The sequence below is a fragment of the Solanum pennellii genome, chromosome 9 (assembly GCF_001406875.1).
Source record: "Solanum pennellii chromosome 9, SPENNV200".
In the NCBI taxonomy this organism is placed as follows: domain Eukaryota; kingdom Viridiplantae; phylum Streptophyta; class Magnoliopsida; order Solanales; family Solanaceae; genus Solanum; species Solanum pennellii.
Genome location: NC_028645.1, coordinates 1,454,716 through 1,476,784, shown reverse-complemented (window position 1 = coordinate 1,476,784; position 22,069 = coordinate 1,454,716). Strand labels below are relative to the sequence as shown.

At 31.0% G+C, this 22,069-nt stretch overlaps 2 protein-coding genes, 1 long non-coding RNA gene and 1 pseudogene across 4 annotated transcripts; 2 read left to right on the top strand and 2 right to left on the bottom strand.

Annotated features, from left to right (window-relative positions):
• Positions 1-1,952: 1,952 nt before the first annotated feature.
• On the bottom strand, positions 1,953-4,516 carry LOC107031255 (phenylalanine ammonia-lyase). Its single transcript, XM_015232558.1, has 2 exons — positions 3,975-4,516; positions 1,953-3,833 (listed from the first exon to the last, which is right to left on the bottom strand). Exons 1-2 carry the CDS (start codon positions 4,397-4,399, stop codon positions 2,084-2,086), a joined length of 2,175 nt encoding a protein of 724 aa, XP_015088044.1. The 5' UTR covers positions 4,400-4,516; the 3' UTR covers positions 1,953-2,083.
• Positions 4,517-10,235: 5,719 nt separating this feature from the next.
• LOC107031388 lies at positions 10,236-12,741 on the top strand (annotated as a pseudogene). Its single transcript, XR_001458203.2, has 2 exons — positions 10,236-10,769; positions 10,909-12,741. The product of XR_001458203.2 is annotated as a phenylalanine ammonia-lyase-like (transcript).
• Positions 12,742-15,894: 3,153 nt separating this feature from the next.
• On the top strand, positions 15,895-18,345 carry LOC107031390 (phenylalanine ammonia-lyase-like). Its single transcript, XM_015232737.2, has 2 exons — positions 15,895-16,346; positions 16,510-18,345. The coding sequence occupies exons 1-2, from the start codon at positions 15,928-15,930 to the stop codon at positions 18,257-18,259; spliced, it is 2,169 nt and encodes a 722-aa protein (XP_015088223.1). The 5' UTR covers positions 15,895-15,927; the 3' UTR covers positions 18,260-18,345.
• On the bottom strand, positions 18,334-20,253 carry LOC107031391. The gene is made up of 2 exons (XR_001458204.2): positions 20,056-20,253; positions 18,334-18,666 (listed from the first exon to the last, which is right to left on the bottom strand). It is a non-coding gene; the product is annotated as an uncharacterized LOC107031391 (long non-coding RNA).
• Positions 20,254-22,069: the final 1,816 nt, after the last annotated feature.

The window sequence follows — 22,069 nt, the reverse complement described above, 5'->3', positions numbered from 1 at the left end:
GGGGGGGGGGGGAGAGGAGAGGGAGCGATATTCATGTATGGTAGACACATGCGGATCCACTCTGATAGCGTGTATCTAGAACAAATTAACCTAATTTTGAGTCCAGATAGTCCGAGATACATGTATCTCGACATACCAAAATCTGACAAGTCATAATATTACAACATAACGTGTATTTAAGTAATTATATTATATACTAGTGAGAGTATCGTAAGTTACCCTTGAATAAAAAAATTTGGCTCATCGGCCGATCCCGGCTCGACTCCGTTCAAGCCTCAAGGATCAAGGACTTATATGGGTCGGACTTGTAGGCTCTAAATGGGCTTGAAAAATTTTCTCCCAACCCTACCCTAATAACAGATTGGGTTGGGTCAGCCCCATGGGCTAAGTCCGTTTTGACGGCTTTAAACCTCCTCAATAAAAAATTATATTGTATATATAAAGGTTTTTTCAAGTATATATTAAGATTTTGAATCACTTGACACAAAATTATAGGTTCAGTTAATAATTTAGAAAGTCCAAAATTCATCTTGAGATTTCAAATTCAAACATCATGCACAATATGTTTATTTTATGAATCCTTTAATGAAAATACGACATCGCTCATTATCTGATTGTATGCCTTTTTGTAATATCAATAAAGAAGTGGAAGCAACAAAAGTGAATATCACTTTCAAATCATAACTTAAATATTTTTTTGAGCAAATTGATAATTCTTTTGAGAAATGTTAGATCACAATTTAAAATTGTGTAAATTATTGTGAATATTCCTTAAAACTTCGTTAATGACAAAAACAAATACGAAAGCAAAAGTATGAATGAGTCCAAAATATAACAAGGTAATATTAAGCCATTTCAAATTATACATTAAAAAATTGCACCTTTCCATTAAATTAAATTCTCTGTTTATTTTGATCTATTAAGAGAAAATTGAACTTTCAATAGCATATTAACTTATTTTTTCTATTAATAATAAAAAAATTATATGGTTAGTTTTTAAATAATAGTTAAAATTCTTTCATAATTAAAAATAGAAACACTATTTTGAAGTGTATTGGGTGGACAAACGTGTCCTCTTTAAGTCCATAAAATCTACCAAGAATTATTCTTAAGAGTAATAAATACATACTTCTATCATGGCAGGATGGACTAGATTATGTTTTAATGATTCTGCGATCGAATTAACTTACGTATATCTCAATTATTTTAAATGAATATATGATATCTTCATTAATATAAGCATATATATTTTAGTACGTAAAAAAAAAACACCTACTAGTACTTTAGCTTTCGTTAAAAAAATTGAACAGTAAATTATAAATTTTAACAAAAATGACCATTTCTCCAACTACATCACTTGATTGTCATCCCGACCCCACACTCTTTGTTTTGCCAACTACAAAGTTTTAAAAAGATTTTTTATCGATTAAGTTTCGATATAAGATGTTAGGTTAACTTTAAATGATTATATCTTACGTAATGAATTAGATAGTTTATGAGATATTAAATTAACTTTTTATTGATCTTTTTTTCAACGCTACCGAGTTTGTCTTATTTCAAGTTTGGAGTAAAAAGATATTGTTGTTTTATTATAGCAGAAATTTATGAGTACGTAAATGACTTATGAATCACTTCGACGTGGTCTCTACAACAAAAATGATCATCAGCGATAATTAATTTTTAATTGTCGCTAAATATGTATTTTTTAGCGGCAATTGTCAATCTTTAAATATGTCCCTAAAGCCTTTAGCGATATTGGTTTTAATGACACTTAACTAATGTCGGTAAAGACTTTAGCACTCTTTATTAATGTCAATATTTAATGCCGCTAAAAGCTGTTTTTGTTGTAGCGGGCGTGATTAAAAGTTGTTAAATCTTAATATAAAATTGTGTAAGTTATTGTTAATGTAAATGATAATCATCTAATATGTTGTTTTTAAGATTAAACAATCTAATAGCAAAAATCTTATATTGATAGACAATATTACATACGTTCAAAAATACAATAAAATGATATTATGATTATAGTAAATTACTGTAAGGTAAAAAAAGAAAGAATTTGAAAGTAACAGTTGACAAACGTTTAGCAGATTGGAATAGGAGCACCATTCCAGCTTTTGAGACACTCCAACAATGGATCAATGATCTGTCCATTGCACATTGCTGTGAATACCTTATCAATCTCTTCACCGGGCGATCGAACTTTTTCACCTGTCAATAGTTCTGTTCCAACTTCTTGTCTCACCAACCTGTACAATGGATATGATCTGCATTCTGTGATCCTGTTAGCAATTGAAGGGTTTCCACTCTCAACATCAGCTCTTGCACTCTCAACTTCTTTAGGCAACACAGCCTTCAATTCGTCCTCGAAAGATACAATCTTTTGGAAGATTGAGCTGTTCACATTCTTTTCACTTTCACCATTCTTCATTGCATGATCAACAAGGACTTGTCTCAGCTTCTGCATCAAAGGGTACGTGGAGCTGCAGGGGTCATCAGCATAGGTAAACAAGTACTCCCTTTCCACGACTTGTAGCAATTCCTTTTCGCAGAATCTTGCTGGATGAAGTTCGCCATTAGCACCCATTGCCAGAGTCTTTTTGGCTACTTGGCTTACAGTGTTCTTCACAGCATTCTTCAAATTCTCCTCCAAATGCCTCAAGTCGATAGCCTGGCAAAGCGCCACGAGATAGGTTGATGACATTAGCTTCAAGATGTCAACAGCCTCAGCAGTTTTCCTTGCTGAGATTAAGCCCAATGAATTCACATCTTGGTTGTGTTGCTCAGCACTTTGGACGTGGTTAGTCACTGGATTTGCAAGGAATTGAAGTTCCGAGCAGTAAGAAGCCATCGCAATTTCAGCTCCTTTGAAACCATAGTCCAAGCTTGGATTCCTTCCTGCTGTGAGATTAGATGGCAATCCATTGTTGTAATAGTCGTTGACAAGCTCCGAGAATTGGGCAAACATCAATTTCCCAATCGATGCAAGGGCCAATCTTGTATTATCCATGGACACACCAATAGGGGTTCCTTGGAAGTTGCCACCATGCAACGCCTTGTTTCTTGAAACATCGATCAATGGATTGTCGTTCACTGAGTTGATCTCCCTCTCGATCATCTTAGTTGCTGCACGGATGACTTCAATTTGAGGGCCAAGCCATTGTGGAGATGTTCGGAGAGCATAACGATCTTGCTTTGGTTTTTGAAGAGGATCCATTTCATGGAGCTTCTGAGCTTCTTTGACATAAGAGCTGCCATCCAAAATGTGTTCCATAATAGCAGCAGCCTCAATCTGACCAGGGTGATGCTTCAACTTGTGTGTCAAATAGTCAGTGAATTCGGGTTTTCCATTCATCACTTCAGCGAAAATCGCTGACAAGACTTCAGACATGACAGCAAGAATATTGGACTCAAACAGTACCATTGAGGCCATACCAGAACCAACTGCAGTACCATTCACAAGTGCAAGTCCTTCCTTAGGCTGCAACTCGAAAAATCCACCACTAAGACCAGCCACGCAGAACGCTTCCTCAGCATTAAGTTTCTCACCATTTGGTCCAACAGCCTTTGAGTTAGGCCTGCCAGTGAGCAAACCAGCAATATATGACAACGGGACAAGATCACCCGAGGCAGTGATCGTACCACGGAGGGGCAAACACGGGGTAATGTTGCTGTTGATCAACTTAGTAATTGCTTCCAAGATTTCAAATCTAATTCCAGAGTAGCCTTGAAGCAGAGTGTTGATCCTAACAAGCATAGCTGCCCTTGTTGCTGAATGTGGCAAAGTATGAGATGATTCTGTTCCATTTCCAAAAACTCCAGCATTCAAGAACCTGAAAAAAATTAATCATAATATTCATCAACATCACATTTTTAACTAAAATTCTACTAACATGTATATCATCAACTAGAGCGTATGATGTCGATATCAAAGTCAAAATTAGTTATCAAATGTATCGAAAAAAGTCGTTTACCTAATAAGTTCCTTTTGAAGTGCACCACCATTTTTAGTTCTTCTATGAGATGTTGCACCAAATCCAGTAGTAACACCATAACTATCTGTACCTTTCCCCATACTATCCATTACCCAATCACTACTAGCTTTCACACCAGCCCTTGCACTTTCAGAAAGTTCCACTTTAACCCCATTACTTTTCTTATCAACATTTGCAATGGATGCAACTTGTGCAACTGTTAAAGTTTCACCCCCAAGTTTCACAATTGGCTTTCTAAATTCATCCACCATCTTTTTCACTTCATCCAAATGACTCCCTCTTAATGATTCAGCAGCCATTTCCCAATTCAATGGATCATTAACATTAATTGATTTCTTACATAAATCCATAGCTACTACAACTTCTCCATTAACATGTCCATTTTGTACAATTGATGATGCCATTGGACCAACAAAAAATGGTTTGATTTGTAATGGAGAAATTTTAGTGAAAAAAAAAAGGCTAGAGGTTATTTTTATTTAACAAAAAAAAATGTTGTGAACTTATAAAAAATTTTGTTATGTTAGATGGGATATGAGGTGAGTATTTATATAGGGGGAACTAATAGATGGTAGGTAAACAAAATATGTGAGGGGGTGTACTAATATGGTGGTTGTTGAAAGATTAATCATGGCCATTGATTTTAATTATGATTAACGGTTGAGATTTGAGGATGACGTGGGTAATTCATGCAACATGCAAAATATAAAATTAAAAAAAAATTTGGGGGTTGGTGGATTGTTGGGAGAAATTAAGGGGCTAAATTGTAATTTTTACATCTTAATATAGATGTAATAAATAATAAAGGATTATCTAACAAATTTTTAATTTGACTAAATCTTTTTAATTAAATGAAGTAGTAAAAATTAAATTCATAAAAGCATTTTATGAATTAGAACTTCTAACTTAGTTAATTTGGTTTATAAGTATTTTTATATCTTACTCAAATATAAAACAAATTTAAAAACTAAGTTATATATTATTTTCATGAAAAAAATCAAATCGATCAATAAATCGAGCACAAGGATCAAACAAGAACGCCTCCACTATAGTCCAAGCCCCCCATTTATATTAAACGTGGATTTATTATTACTATTTATTTATCTCATTTTAGGTAGAATCCCACTTTAATATTAGTATCTTAGAATAAATAAAATACTCCGTCGATATTTGACGTGATATTTTTTATTTTTTGAGAGTCAAATAATTTAAATTTAATTAAAAATTTGAATGTTAAATTTTTGATTATTTTAAAATAAAATTTATATATTTGTAAAATACATATAAAGTACTATAAATCATAATAATTAATAATTCAAGAAATGCTTAAAAGATTTATAAAAAAATTACTGTTAAAAATAGACTTATTTGAATTTCGAAATACGAAAAATATATAGTTTAAACAAACCCACACAAATAAGATTGAAATAATTTGTGGTGTTTCTATAAAATATATATAAACTATAGTATTACATGAATCTATAAACCAATTTATTATAAGTTAATGTGTTTTTATTTAACTCTGAATTTATCTTATATGAAAGAAATATTTTTTATTTATATTGGTAGGTAGCTCAATATTAATCCGTCAAATATCAAATACAAGTCAAATTTAACAACTAGTAGTATAAATTCAGTCAATTTTGCTTCTTGTTTTTCAATTATTTTTTTAAAAATATATTTTTAAATTTGACTTTGTAAAATTCATGGTTTTGACTAGGCTACACTTGAAGAAATATAATAAGATAAAGAAAATTTATTTGTGAAGCAAGTGGATACACTTTTGTTAGGTTTGTCCAATGTAATATCCATTAACTAATTAAAATATGTTTCAAATTGCATGAATACTTGAGTGTTCACCTCCACATTATTAGATTAGTCAAAAAAAAATTATAATTATTTAGTATTTGATAGTTACTGACTTAATTAATTTAGATTTTTATCGTATAAGATCAGTATTTATCAGTGAAATATCAATTATTGTAAATGTTATATCTAAAAATTTCGAACTTAATATATGTATCTAAAAAAATAATTTTGTAAAAGCTATATTTTACACGATTTTTCAAAATATAAACATGATACATAGTCACCTGAAAAAAGAAACGTTTGTGTCTTATCATACTTAAAAATTGAAACTTTTAATTAAACGTGAGAGGGTCCGTTTCATTCTAGCATGAGTCATTTTATATGATCGATACATGTGGTGTGCTTGTAAACATGTTATAATTAACTAACTAAAGTTATTTATTTAATGAATAATTTTAGCATTTTAGTTAGTATTATTAAGAGAAAATTAAATCGCACCGAAAAATATAATATAGACAATGTATTCGAAGATAAATTTAATTACCTAACTTTAATACTCTATATATAGTCTATAGTCATATATATTATGTAATTACGTGTCTAAAAGGAAGACACTATTTTTCTAATGAATTGGATGAACAAACGTGTCTTAGACCAGTCCATAAAGCCTACCAAGAATATTATTTTAGAGCAATAAATACATATATACTACTATCATGGCAAGGGTAGTTGAAATGATGTTATAATGATTGTGGGCCTAAACTAATTTACGTGTATCTCGATTATTATTTTATCGCTTTTATTAGTATAAGTCGCAATAACTATGATCTGCGCTTACTAAGACTTAGATAAATTGATGAAAGAAATTACTTAATATATTTTGGTTTTGCTCATTTTAAGTAGAGCAATTAAGGTTTTTGTATAAAATGTTGTGCTTGAGTTTGAAAATAGAAATTTTCTTGATAGAGTTTTACATCTTGTTGTAGAAATTTCTCGTAGAGAAATCAATTGATGTATTGATGTATTAATAGTATTGATGCATTGATGTATTGATCGTCTATCAGCCTCGTTGGAACTATTCCTTCGACATGTTCCAATCGTCAGCTTCCTTCTTCATCAACACTTGCTGCAGACACATCAGTCAGCTGCGTTGGACCTATTTCTTTGACATGTTCCAATCGTGAGTTTTCTTCTTCTTAAACATTTCTACTGTGCTTAATTACATTATTCTAGCCTGAAGATGAAAGTAGAAGTTCAGATATGAATTTGATCAAGTTCAAAATTCAAAGAAATTAAAATTATAGTTTCCTTTTGAATGAGAAAAAATAATACACATAAATACATTCAATGATGCACAGTAGATATATATATATATATATATATATATCATCATTTTAGTAGGTGATCTAACTTAGAACTAAAATACATTTTAGGCTAGAGTTTTTCTTTTATCCTGTTGAGTCAAATCAATATTTATAATGCATGGCCTATACATGTGTATGATTAATGGTGATTTGTTGTTGACAAATAAAAAAAAATTCTGATATAATAAATAAGTATTAAATTTTTTAATATAAATCTAGATTATAAATATTACTATTAAAAGTCTTTAGTAAAAGACTATTTATTCTTAAAATATAATTTTTTGGTATGAATATTCCCATTATATATTGGTTTTGAATGGCTGGTCATGGATCTGACAGTCAATCTTATATTTTTCATAGTCAAACTTAAACTTATTTTTGTTTTTTCCCCTAAAATCCTGTTATACTATTATATTTTATTTTTTAAAAAATAGTTGTTGCATTTTTTCTATGAAACACAACTACTTTGTTGAAAAAGTCCATTTAATTTATTTTAAAATCATAAATTTATGAATGAACAAATATAATTGATAACATGTAAAAGCCCACCGTGCTATAAAGGATCATATTATCTTTCTTTTTTTATGTTCGATATTAATATTAGAATTAAAATTGAATCTGAATTCATATATTAGAAAAAATTGATTCTAAATATAATATTTCTAATTTAAAAAAATTTAATATGAAAGGCTCGAATTTAAAACTCTAAAATAAATACGAACCTTATATAGATCTCCTTGATAGAGGGGCATAACTTGTATAATCATTAGCATTTCATTTTGACATAAAATTACTCATTAAATAAGTAGTACAATCATTTTATTTTCGAAAAAGTTTTATATTTTCCTTTTGTATCTAAATAATAAAATTATCGATGAATTTTTCTTTTATTTTTACGTCAATGATAACTACTAATATTATTTAGTAAATTAAAGGAAATATAAATAGTGTTTGGATAAAAGTTGTTAAGAGTTAATGACATTATTCTCAACCACCTCAACACACTTAATCATATTATTCTAGAGGCTTTTTAAATTAAATTTTGGATTAATTTGTAGTATAATAATATATAAGTAAAATGTGCTTGAAATATAATTGTATATGTTTGGATTAGGTTATGATTTATTAATGAGTTGTGTTAGGTAAGATAATGATTTTCTTAGTGAAAAATAAAAATATTTATATTTCAAGAAAATATTTTTCTTCGTATGACAATACATGGATTCAAATATAAGGTTTCTACTATTGATTATTATATACTTGAAATTATATTACATTAAAAGTACTTAATTCAGATAAATATTTCAGGTCTGGATTAATTTCCACTATAGCTAGATCATAATTTTAGGTAGTTTCTTCTTAAATGATTGAATTTTGCTCTTATTTATTTGCTTGGAATAAAGACAAAATCTTATATATATATGTTTGATGAAGTGATTGGTATCAACAATTTTTTCTATTTTTAATTTTACAAAGTAGGACCCTTTTTTTTTTTGTCACCACTCATTTGTAAATGCATGAAATGTAGACATAATTTGAATATTAATTTAACTTAATTTTCCTTCACATTTATAGTGAAATTCATGGAAAGGGGAAAAGGTGTTAAAATGTTGACTCAAATAGATAGTGTAATTGATTGACTATTTTTTTTTTCTTTAGGGTCAACTTTACATGGACTTTGAATTCAAGGTTGTTAAATTCTTAAAACTTTTTCTTTAATTTATAGTCGAAAGTTTTATAGTCTATTATAAATTTTATTTTAATTGTATAAATTGGTTAAATAACACAAGAGATCTACAAATAAAATATATTAGATTTTTACAGTGTTATTTTTACCTATCGAAAATAGAAGTGGATATATATAAAAGAATATCTTCCATTTGCAATATATATACTAGGAAATATAATGTATATAAATTAATTGTATAGATGTTTTATGGATATTTTTGTATAATTGGATGAGGATCCTTTGTGGATATTCGATAAAATTAAAATGAGATAAATGTGCTTGTTATTTAATTTCAGACAAATAAACAAACAAACAACTTCGATCAAACTTTATCAACTTGACCTATACAATATTGAGAAGCAAATTAACTAAGAAAACAAATCATTTTTTTGGGTTAAAGATAAATTTTAATATGTTTTATGAAGTAAAAAGATATCAAAAAATTTCTAGGGACCATTTTGTTGTCACTTACCACTCATTTGTAAGTGCATGTAATGTGGACATAATTATGAATTCATATTTCTTCACATTTGTAGTGATTTAAGTCTTGCTAATAGTAGGGAAGAAAGTGTTAAAATGTTAGACTCAAATAGAAAAGAGTCATATATTCTATTCGACTTTACATGGTCAATAAAGGTTGTTAAATGTTTTAAACTTTTTTAAAAAATTTTATAAATCGAAGGATCGTAGTCTATTACAAATTTTATTTTAGTCGTATGATCTTTAATCTCGTATTTTAGTAGTATGATCTATGTAACACTGAACTAAGGTTGTTAAATATCGAAAACTTTTCTTTATTTTTTATATAATTGGAGTTTTGCAATCGATTACAACTGTTATTTTTAATTATATGACCATTTTGTAAAAGATCAATAAAAAATACGAGATTATCGATTATTGATGAATATATTTGACAGTTTATTCTTGTTTTCCTTTGCGGTTATTCGATAAAGTTGAAACGAGATAAATACTGCAGTAAGACACTATATGACACGTACAAATATTGACAAATTAAACAAGAAAGCTATTGGTAAATACATGTAATATAGACATAATTATTTAGATTAATTTTTCATCACATTTCTAGTGAAATTCTTGGAAAGAGAAGGGAAAAAGGGTGTTAAAATGTTGACTCAAGTAGGTAGTGTGGTTGCTTGACCTTTGTTTTCTTCTTTCTATTCAACTTTACATGGACTTTGAAGTCAATAATGGACTAAAGTTGTTAAATTTTTAAAACTTTTCTTTGATTTATATTAGTCTTTTCCCAGCAACCCCCTCTCACATATTAGTCATTTGTTCTTCTCTATTTATACTCACTACATTTGATCACAACAATAGCATAAAGTTTTATAAGTTCACAACATTTTTTTGTTAATAAAAATATCTCTAGCCATTTTTCTTCACTAAAATTTCTCCATTACAAATCAAACCATTTTTTGTTGGTCCAATGGCATCATCAATTGTACAAAATGGACATGTTAATGGAGAAGTTGTAGTAGCTATGGATTTATGTAAGAAATCAATTAATGTTAATGATCCATTAAATTGGGAAATGGCTGCTGAATCATTAAGAGGGAGTCATTTGGATGAAGTGAAAAAGATGGTGGATGAATTTAGAAAGCCAATTGTGAAACTTGGGGGTGAAACTTTAACAGTTGCACAAGTTGCATCCATTGCAAATGTTGATAAGAAAAGTAATGGGGTTAAAGTGGAACTTTCTGAAAGTTCAAGGGCTGGTGTGAAAGCTAGTAGTGATTGGGTAATGGATAGTATGGGGAAAGGTACAGATAGTTATGGTGTGACTACTGGATTTGGTGCAACATCTCATAGAAGAACTAAAAATGGTGGTGCACTTCAAAAGGAACTTATTAGGTAAACGACTTTTTTCGATACATTTGATAACTAATTTTGACTTTGATATCGACATCATACGCTCTACTTGATGATATATATGTTAGTCGAATTTCGGTTAAAAATGTGATGTTGATGAATTATGATTTATTTTTTTCAGGTTCCTGAATGCTGGAGTTTTTGGGAATGGAACAGAATCATCTCACACTTTGCCACATTCAGCAACAAGGGCAGCTATGCTTGTTAGGATCAACACTCTGCTTCAAGGCTACTCTGGCATTAGATTTGAAATTTTGGAAGCAATTACTAAGTTGATCAACAGCAACATTACCCCGTGTTTGCCCCTCCGTGGGACGATCACTGCATCGGGTGATCTTGTCCCGTTGTCATACATTGCTGGTTTGCTCACTGGCAGGCCTAATTCCAAGGCTGTTGGACCCAATGGTGAGAGGCTTAATGCTGAGGAAGCGTTCCGTGTGGCTGGTGTTACTGGTGGATTTTTCGAGTTGCAGCCTAAGGAAGGACTTGCGCTTGTGAATGGTACTGCAGTTGGTTCTGGTATGGCATCAATGGTACTGTTTGAGTCCAACATTCTTGCTGTCAGCGATTTTCGCTGAAGTGATGAACGGAAAGCCTGAATTCACTGACTATTTGACACACAAGTTGAAGCATCACCCTGGTCAGATTGAGGCTGCTGCTATTATGGAACACATTTTGGATGGCAGCTCTTATGTCAAGGAAGCTCAGAAGCTACATGAAATGGATCCTCTTCAAAAACCAAAGCAAGATCGTTATGCTCTCCGAACATCTCCACAATGGCTTGGACCTCAAATTGAAGTGATCCGCATAGCAACTAAGATGATTGACAGGGAGATTAACTCAGTAAACGACAATCCATTGATCGATGTTTCAAGAAACAAGGCGTTGCATGGTGGCAACTTCCAAGGAACCCCTATTGGTGTGTCCATGGATAATACAAGATTGGCCCTTGCATCTATTGGGAAATTGATGTTTGCCCAATTCTCGGAGCTTGTCAACGACTATTACAACAATGGATTGCCATCTAATCTCACAGCAGGAAGGAATCCAAGCTTGGACTATGGTTTCAAAGGAGCTGAAATTGCGATGGCTTCTTACTGCTCGGAACTTCAATTCCTTGCAAATCCAGTGACTAACCACGTCCAAAGTGCTGAGCAACACAACCAAGATGTGAATTCATTGGGCTTAATCTCAGCAAGGAAAACTGCTGAGGCTGTTGACATCTTGAAGCTAATGTCATCAACCTATCTCGTGGCGCTTTGCCAGGCTATCGACTTGAGGCATTTGGAGGAGAATTTGAAGAATGCTGTGAAAAACACTGTAAGCCAAGTAGCCAAAAAGACTCTGGCAATGGGTGCTAATGGCGAACTTCATCCAGCAAGATTCTGCGAAAAGGAATTGCTACAAGTCGTGGAAAGGGAATACTTGTTTACCTATGCTGATGACCCCTGCAGCTCCACCTACCCTTTGATGCAGAAGCTGAGACAAGTGCTTGTTGATCATGCAATGAAGAATGGTGAAAGTGAAAAGAATGTGAACAGCTCAATCTTCCAAAAGATTGTAGCTTTCGAGGACGAATTGAAGGCTGTGTTGCCTAAAGAAGTTGAGAGTGCAAGAGCTGATGTTGAGAGTGGAAACCCTGCAATTGCTAACAGGATCACAGAATGCAGATCATATCCATTGTACAGGTTGGTTAGACAAGAAGTTGGAACAGAAGTATTGACAGGTGAAAAAGTTCGATCGCCCGGTGAGGAGATTGATAAGGTATTCACAGCATTTTGCAATGGACAAATCATTGATCCATTGTTGGAGTGTCTCAAAAGCTGGAATGGTGCTCCTATTCCAATCTGCTAAATGTTTGTCAAGTCCTATTTTTTCAGTGAATTACTACAATTATAATAATCTCTAAATTGTATGTTCATTCAATTTCTACAACTTCACAGGTTATAATACATATCTTTGTGTCTTCATTTTTGGTGAATCTAACTTTAAAAAATAGTAAATCGCCTTAATTATAGTTCAATTTCTTAATATTAATGATATTAATTCTACGGAATAGAAAAAAAAATGCAAAACTAAGTATTACTAGTGTTTTAGTTGAATCTTCGCCCTCCAAACTCTCTTATAAAAGGTCAATAGGTCTCACCTAGGCTTAAAATTGCCTCTTGAGTCCAATGGAATTGTTGGAATCTAATCCAGGAGTCCAAACTCTAAATATTGTTTATAGATGTATATATTGTGTTTCCGAAGCTTAGGACATAAGGAATAACTTTTGTGAAGGAACTACGGGCATTCGAGCATTCATTGAAAAGGTATGTTAAGGCTAAGCTTCATGCCTTATTTTAACAATACTCTTGGGAAATTTCTAAATGTCAAATGTGATATTTTGCTATTATCTTGCTAGAAAGACCTTATGTGAAAGGCACTAGGATCATAGCTGAATTATTTACATAATTCTAGTATTTTGATATCTCACTCGTTCAAATAAATTGGATATTCGAAATCTATATGTCATTTTATCGCTTTCGTTGATTATAAGTCCATATGTATGAATTCTTATTCTTCCTTCGTTGGGGTGACTTAAAAATGTTATGGGTGACCCTTATTATTTGTAGCTAGCACTTTTCCCCACTAAAATTTATAATAAATTTTTTTTAAAGTAACTCACGATCTTCAAAACTCTCAAATATAATTTAAATTATTAAACTAGTAGAACACTTGATTTTTGAAATACTTCTTTTATAAATTATCTAAGAACTAAGTATATATAGGAACTAAGTAAATCACCTTAAACTTGTTATGAACATCATCAAGGTTAGGCTATCTTTTTAAAACTCGAGTCAAGTTTTCTAGCTTATTTGGAAGAGCATATGAGGTTCGATGAGATGATTACACATATGAAAGTGATTATACGGGATTATGATATCATGAACACAAACGGGCCAAGATTGCCAACATGACAACGGTAATATATATGTGTATGAATCCATGACATGCTATGCATTCTACTCCTAAGGTATAATCGGGAGGTATGAGGCTTATTACCTATATTTATACGTATGTGATACCGATGGACACAGGTAGATGAATATAATGTCGATTAGCTATTGGAAAGCACAACCATTGCTAGCATTTGGTTGGGTATGTCATGCATTTGCATCTATATATATATATATATGTATTTACGATATACGATTATATGAGCATACCATGCATATTTAAATAGAAGGAGGCCAAATGTTAGCCATGGAGATTAATTGAGTTTCAGTTTCAAATGGTATATTTATTACCCTTTTTAAGTAGCTATTGATGATTTCACTTCCGGCTTTACATATCAGTACATTTTTATTCGTACTGACGTCCCATTGCCTGGGGACGCTGCTTTTTCGTGCGAGCAGGTTCAGGCATGTATTCTGATTGACTCAACCGCTAAAATTCGGGCTCAGCTGTGAGTTGGTAAGCTCCATCTTATCTTCGAGCTATCAGAGGATGTTTACTTTTGTTGTACAATTTAGGCATAGTCGATTTCTTGTCCCGACATTGCTTATGTCATTCCTAGAGGGTATTGTGGACACAGTATTCTGGGTTTTCTTGTATGTTTCAATCTCTAGCCTATAGACTTGGTATGTACGTATATATGTGTATAAGTAGGTTTGTCTTCAGTTGCGGCCTTGTCGGCTAGCTAGAAAATCTTTGTTTTTTTGAATTGTCTATCATTGTTTGTATGAGTAATTGTCATATAGGTCATGACCTTCATGGTCCAGGCTTCACATTTCAGATGTTGTGTTGCCTGATCTCTGTCTTATTGTTTGGTTAACTAGTATGTTTCACTGGCTAACTCGATTAGATAGGTTATTAAGTGTCAGTTACTCCTCCCTTTTTTGGGGCTCGACACATATAAAATTGAGAATTTAATAAAAATATATTATACTTACTAATATTGACCAATATAAATAAAATTTGTTTCCTTCAGATAAATTCAAAAATTTAATAAAAATGTATTATACTTAATAATATTGACCAAACATAAATAAATTTGTATCTTTCAGGCAAAACTCAAAATTTAATAAAAATATGTTATATACTTAATAATATTGACAAATATAAATAAAATTTGTCTTTTTTTTAAAAAAATCTAGAATTTAAGAATATATATTATACTTAAACCAATATGAATAAAATTTGTCTCATTCAAAAACAATTCAGAATTTAATAAAAATACATTGTACTTAATAATATTGACCAATATAAATAAAATTTGGCTCATTCAAAAACAATTCAGAATTTAATAAAAATATATTGTACTTAATAATATTGACCAATATAAATAAAAATTTCCTCATTCATACAAAATTCAAAATTTAATACTTAATAGTATTGACCAATATAAATAAAATTTGCCTCTTCAGACAAAATCTAGAATTTAGTAAAAATATATTATACTTAATAATATTGACCAATATAAATAAAATTTTCCTCATTCAAACAAAATTCAGAATTTAATAAAAATATATTATACTTTAATAATATTGACCAACTTAAATAAAATTTGCCTCTTTCAAATAAAATTCAGAATCTAATAAAAGTATATTATATTTAATAATATTGACCAATATAAATAAAATTTGTTTCCTCGAGACAAAATTCATAATTTAGTAAAAATATATTACACTTAATAATATTGACAAATATAAATGAAATTTGCCTCATTCAGACAAAATATTTAATAAAAACATATTATAGTTAATAATATTGACCAATATAAATAAAATTTGCCTCATTCAAAGAAAATTCAGAATTTAATAAAAACATATTATAGTTAATAATATTGACCAATATAAATAAAATTTGCCTCATTCAAAGAAAATTCAGAATTTAATAAAAACATATTATAGTTAATAATATTGATCAATATAAACAAAATTTGCCTCTTTTAGACAAAATTCAAATATTAAACTATATTATCCTTAATTCTATTAATCTTCCTATGACCATTATTTTTCTACCAACTCCCCCCTCACATATTTTTTTTTACCTAACCATCATTTGTTACTCTCTATTTATACTCACCACAACAACAAAAATTATAAGTCAACAACATCATTTTCTCCATTACAAATCTAGCCATTTTCTTGATCTAATGGCATCAATTGTACCAAATGGACATGCTAATGGAAAAGTTGTAGCCATGGATTTATGCAAGAAATCAATTAATGTTAATGATCCATTGAATTGGGAAATGGCTGCTGAATCATTAAGAGGGAGTCATTTGAATGAAGTGAAAAAAATGGTGGATGAATTTAGAAAGCCAATTGTAAAACTTGGGGGTGAAACTTTGACAATTGCACAAGTTGCATCCATTGCAAATGTTGATAAGAAAAGTAATGGGGTTAAAGTGGAACTTTCTGAAAGTTCAAGGGCTGGTGTGAAAGCTAGTAGTGATTGGGTAATGGATAGTATGGGGAAAGGTACAGATAGTTATGGTGTGACTACTGGATTTGGTGACACGTCTCATAGAAGAACAACAAATGGTAGTGCTCTTCAAAAAGACCTTATTAGGTAAACTACTTTTTCCCCGTTATATATACACTCTGTAAAGAATTTTTATATTTTTCGTGTATATAGCTTATCGACTCACACATTGCCAGAAGGAGTTTCGGATGAACCCCTGATTGGTAGATTTTAATTCGAAATCTAATCTTGATGACATTGATTTTTTCAGGTTCTTGAATGCTGGAGTTTTTGGGAATGGAACAGAATCATCTCACACTTTGCCACATTCAGCAACAAGGGCAGCTATGCTTGTTAGGATCAACACTCTGCTTCAAGGCTACTCTGGCATTAGATTTGAAATTATGGAAGCAATGATTAAGTTGATCAACAACAACATCACCCCGTGTTTGCCCCTTCGTGGTTCGATCACTGCCTCGGGTGATCTTGTTCCGTTGTCATACATTGTTGGTTTGCTCACTGGCAGGGCTAATTCCAGGGCTGTTGGACCTAATGGTGAGAAGCTTAATGCTGAGGAAGCGTTGCGCGTGGCTGGTGTTAGTGGTGGATTTTTCGAGTTGCAGCCTAAGGAAGGACTTGCACTTGTGAATGGTACTGCAGTTGGTTCTGGTATGGCATCAATGGTATTGTTTGAGTCCAACATTCTTGCTGTTATGTCTGAAGTCTTGTCAGCGATTTTCGCTGAAGTGATGAATGGAAAACCCGAATTCACTGACTATTTGACACACAAGTTGAAGCATCACCCTGGCCAGATTGAGGCTGCTGCTATTATGGAACACATTTTGGATGGCAGCTCTTATGTCAAAGAAGCTCAGAAGCTCCATGAAATGGATCCTCTTCAAAAACCAAAGCAAGATCGTTATGCTCTTCGAACATCTCCACAGTGGCTTGGCCCTCAAATTGAAGTCATCCGTGCAGCAACTAAGATGATCGAGAGGGAGATCAACTCAGTGAACGACAACCCATTGATCGATGTTTCAAGAAACAAGGCCTTACATGGTGGCAACTTCCAAGGAACCCCTATTGGTGTGTCCATGGATAATACAAGATTAGCCCTTGCATCAATAGGGAAATTGATGTTTGCCCAATTATCGGAGCTTGTCAACGACTATTACAACAATGGATTGCCATCTAATCTCTCAGCAGGAAGGAATCCAAGCTTGGACTATGGTTTCAAGGGAGCTGAAATCGCGATGGCTTCTTACTGCTCGGAACTTCAGTTTTTGGCTAATCCAGTGACTAACCATGTACAAAGTGCTGAGCAACACAACCAAGATGTAAATTCGTTAGGCTTAATCTCAGCAAGGAAAACCGCTGAGGCTGTTGACATCTTGAAGCTAATGTCATCAACCTATCTCGTGGCGCTTTGCCAAGCTATCGACTTGAGGCATTTGGAGGAGAACTTGAGGAATGCGGTCAAGAATACAGTGAGTCAAGTAGCTAAAAGAACTTTGACAATAGGTGCTAATGGTGAACTTCATCCAGCAAGATTCTGCGAAAAGGAATTGGTACAAGTTGAGGACAGGGAATACCTATTTGCCTATGTTGATGATCCTTGCAACTCCACTTACCCTTTGATGCAGAAGCTGAGACAAGTCCTTGTTGATCATGCAATGAAGAATGGTGAAAGTGAGAAGAATGTGAACAGCTCAATCTTCCAAAAGATTGTCGCTTTCGAGGACGAACTGAAGGCTGTGTTACCTAAAGAAGTTGAGAATGCAAGAGCTGTTGTTGAAAGTGGCAACCCTGCAATTCCTAACAGGATCACAGAATGCAGATCATATCCATTGTACAAGTTGGTGAGACAACAACTTGGAACAGAACTGTTGACAGGTGAAAAAGTTCGATCGCCCGGTGAGGAGATTGAAAAGGTGTTCACAGCAATATGCAATGGACAGATCATTGATCCATTGTTGGAATGTCTCAAGAACTGGAATGGTGCTCCTATTCCAATCTGCTAGGTGTTTAATTTTTCAAGTGCTATATTCCAAATTCATTTTACCTTATGGTGATTTGTATGACATAAAAAGAAGCATTAATGTTCACTTTTGGCCTTTATAACAATCATTTTGCCCAAATAAACAAACAAAGGCATTGCTCAAATTTTAACTACATGACATTTACAATATTGAGAAGTAGAAATGTTATTTTTGGGGTGGCGGAGAAAGGACTCCGGGAGGAGGTGCTGGTGGTGGTGGTCCATAATACGGTGGAACCATGGCGGCTTCTCGGCGGCCTCGAGACTTACCAAAGAGGTAGCAAGCAAGGGCTGCAATGAGGATGAAGAGAATCAATGGTAGTGATATTACAATCACAAAACCCATTGATTCAAGTTTTTCTTCAACCCTAAAGTCTTTAATTTAATATCCTGCCAAAATTATAATGTGTGCACACGTTAAAATAAACACTTTTAATACCTAAGTTATATACACTAACGATACAAATAAAAGTTCTATTTGAATTTTAAAAATCATAAATAGGCATTAATGATGATCTTAAACTATCAAAAATAGTGCAAATTTAACACACATGTATCTGAGATACATGAAAATCCAACGTGTCAAATACATGTATTCGAAATTAATCTCGCACAAATTATATAATTATGGAAACAAACTTTCAACCTTACTAAAGTGGGGTGTATATTAGAGCCCAATTACAACTAAGGTTCAGTCCAATCGACAAATTTCTTCTCATGTCTATGAAAAAGAAGAGAGTGGATTTTATCGATTTTCAAAATTATTCGATTTAGTAGATTTTTAATATGTAAGCAAAATTTAAAATAAAAAGTATAGTTAAGACAAGGAAAAACTTTGGAGTAATTTCAAAATTGTTACATCTAAAACTCCAACATGATGTACTTGGAATTTCTTTATATGGTCTTATTTAATACCTACTATAGTTAGGGATTACTAATACCAGACTTTAGAGCCCATTTAGATTAACTGAAAAATCGATCAAATCTAATTTTAAGTCAGTTTTTGACTTCTGAAAATATTTGACCAAAAAAAAATAATTAAAATAAGTCAAAAACCAAAAGTAGATCTGACCTACCTTTTTCTTTTTTGGAACTTAAAAATCATTTCAGTTGGACTTTTATTTTAAAGTTACTACTGTTTAAAGTCAATCCAAATGGGTTCTTAAGCAAATGATTGAACTACCCCTCGAGTCTTAAGGATCAATAAACGAACATCCTATTTCTCGATTAAACAAGCCTAAAATTAATTCAAGGATATAATCAAAAAGAAGATTTTTATAAAATTTTAAATCGAAACAATATAACGTGAAAAATCAATAAATCAAAAATCAATGAATCAAACACTTGATAAAAAATAATTTCTGCATTACTATTTCATTCGTTATTGGACTTTGTATCAAACGACCCCATATTGTATTGAAATTTCATTGGCAAAAGTTTGGTTATGAACAACTTATTCATCAAAACTTGTGAACAATTTATTTCAAAATATTTCAAAATCTTCACCTATATATCGTAAAAAAAAATAAAAATCTGGTGATCCGTCAAAACTTATCACCTATCAGTATCACCGAGTTGTGAATCTCAAGTTCAAGTTCGAGTTCAAATCTATCCTATTTGTATAAATCACTCGAATCTAAATTAATCAAACACGGGAGATCATCACCCATCACAGGAAGGTAAGGGAATAAGGAGTAAATAAAAATACAAGATATAATAATATATTCGATATAATTTTATAATCGACGATCAAAAAATAAATTAGAAAAGAAAACATACCTTGTTCTGACAACAACAAAAAATTCATAAACTGATGGATCACCTCGTACTGAAACTGAAACTAAAACAGAACTTTAATTTCTTCACTCTTTAAAATCTGAAAAAGAACATTGGATTTAGGATTTTGGTGCTTTTTTTTTTCACTTTTTAGGTGTTTTGCAGTGCCAGGTTGTTTTTTTTAGAAAAAAAATGATAAAGATGATGACGTGTCTGAATATAAAGGCTTTTAATACGAGTGATTGACAGCTTTTTATTTTTGTTGATTTTTATAAATAGTATTCCGTTCACTTTTAATTATCTTTTTTGATAATTAATATAATATTTTAAAAAAATATATTTAAAAATTATACGAAAAAAAATTTATAGCTTCTTACGTACCAATATGATTAAAGAAAAATATATCATAAAAATCAATCAAAATTTAACTCTAAAATTAAAAATCACGATACTTAAAAATCGGATCAAATACTTTTTGTTTAGTAAAAAGAAAGTATAGACAACTCATTTAAAGCATCAATACTTGGTTTAATAGGTTGCGTTTTTTCCAATCCATAACCACATACACACCAGATATAGCTATTTTTTTTTCTTTCATACTTCATATTCGAATATTCGAGTTAAAATTTGATTAATCGTGGTATCAATCAACATCATATAAAATATTATTTGAGAGAAAAAGTGTTTTTTATTTAAAAAATTTTAATTTCGAAATCTAAATTCGAAATTATTTTCATTAAAGAAAAGTTATAATATCATCTACTACATTGATATCTTTTACTCCCTCCGTTCGCTTTTATCATGATTTCTATTTTTAGAGTTATACTATAAAAATTTTGACTAACATTTTAAGATAGTATTTTTTCATTCATGTTAATATAAAAAAATGTAATTTATAATACTTTTCATATAATTTTAAAATATCTAATTTTTTTATTTAAAATATTAATTTAATATAATCTAATTCATCTTTAAAAATTAATCAAATTAACTTTTAATAAACACACAAATCGTAGACGGTGAGAGTATAATAATTTCTAGGGATACGTTAAGACTGAAATTCTTTTTTCAGACGCAGAGCGAATAAAATTTCATATTAATATTAATAACTTTGAGTAGATTCGAAACATACATAAGATATAAGAATCTCATAATGATATTTCGAAAGAAAATTTTGAAATCATGTAAAATTCAACTTTGAAACTAATAATATCATATTAAAGGCATGTAAAATTTAACTTTGAAACTAATAATATCATTATTTATTTAAAAAAATTTTGAAGTGATTCAACCCTAATAATTTGATATTAGAGCCCAAATTCAACACGATAAATAATATGCGCGACTCAATTTTCGATTTTCGATTCAACAATTTATATACGTACGCATTCTACAAAACATTACAATATTCATGTAACAACACTTAAAAGTAATATTTCCTTCTAATAAATATACATGATACAACAAGATATAAAAAAAAAAAAAAAGAAGTTCTTTGAACAAAATTAAAAGGTTCCATTTTATTAGGAATTATTTGAATAATATAATCACCATCTACCCCTTGATCTTCCAAAGAAGTAACAAGCAATGGCTATTAAAATCAATACCAATATAGCCAAAGGCAATGATATCACTAGTACATGCATTTTCTTTTTTTTATTATATGATATATCCCTGCATTCATACAAAAATAATTTTTTCTAATTAATTCCAAATCAATTGTAAGGTAAGCTCAAAATTAATTTTACATACCATAATAAAAAATTAAGAAAATATGTACATACCTTGTCTAGTATCAAAACTACTTAGATTGAACTTTTTCTTCTCAAAAATCACATAAATAAAAAGGGAAAAATAAGAGTTTGAGAATTTATTTTTTTTTTTTTAGTAAGACACAAAAGGAAAAAATGGAGAGTTCATATGATATAAGCAAATTAAAAGAATAAAAAATAAGTAACAAAATACCATAAAGTGACACGAAGTGGTTTCAACTTTCTACGTGTATGAGTTTAGACAA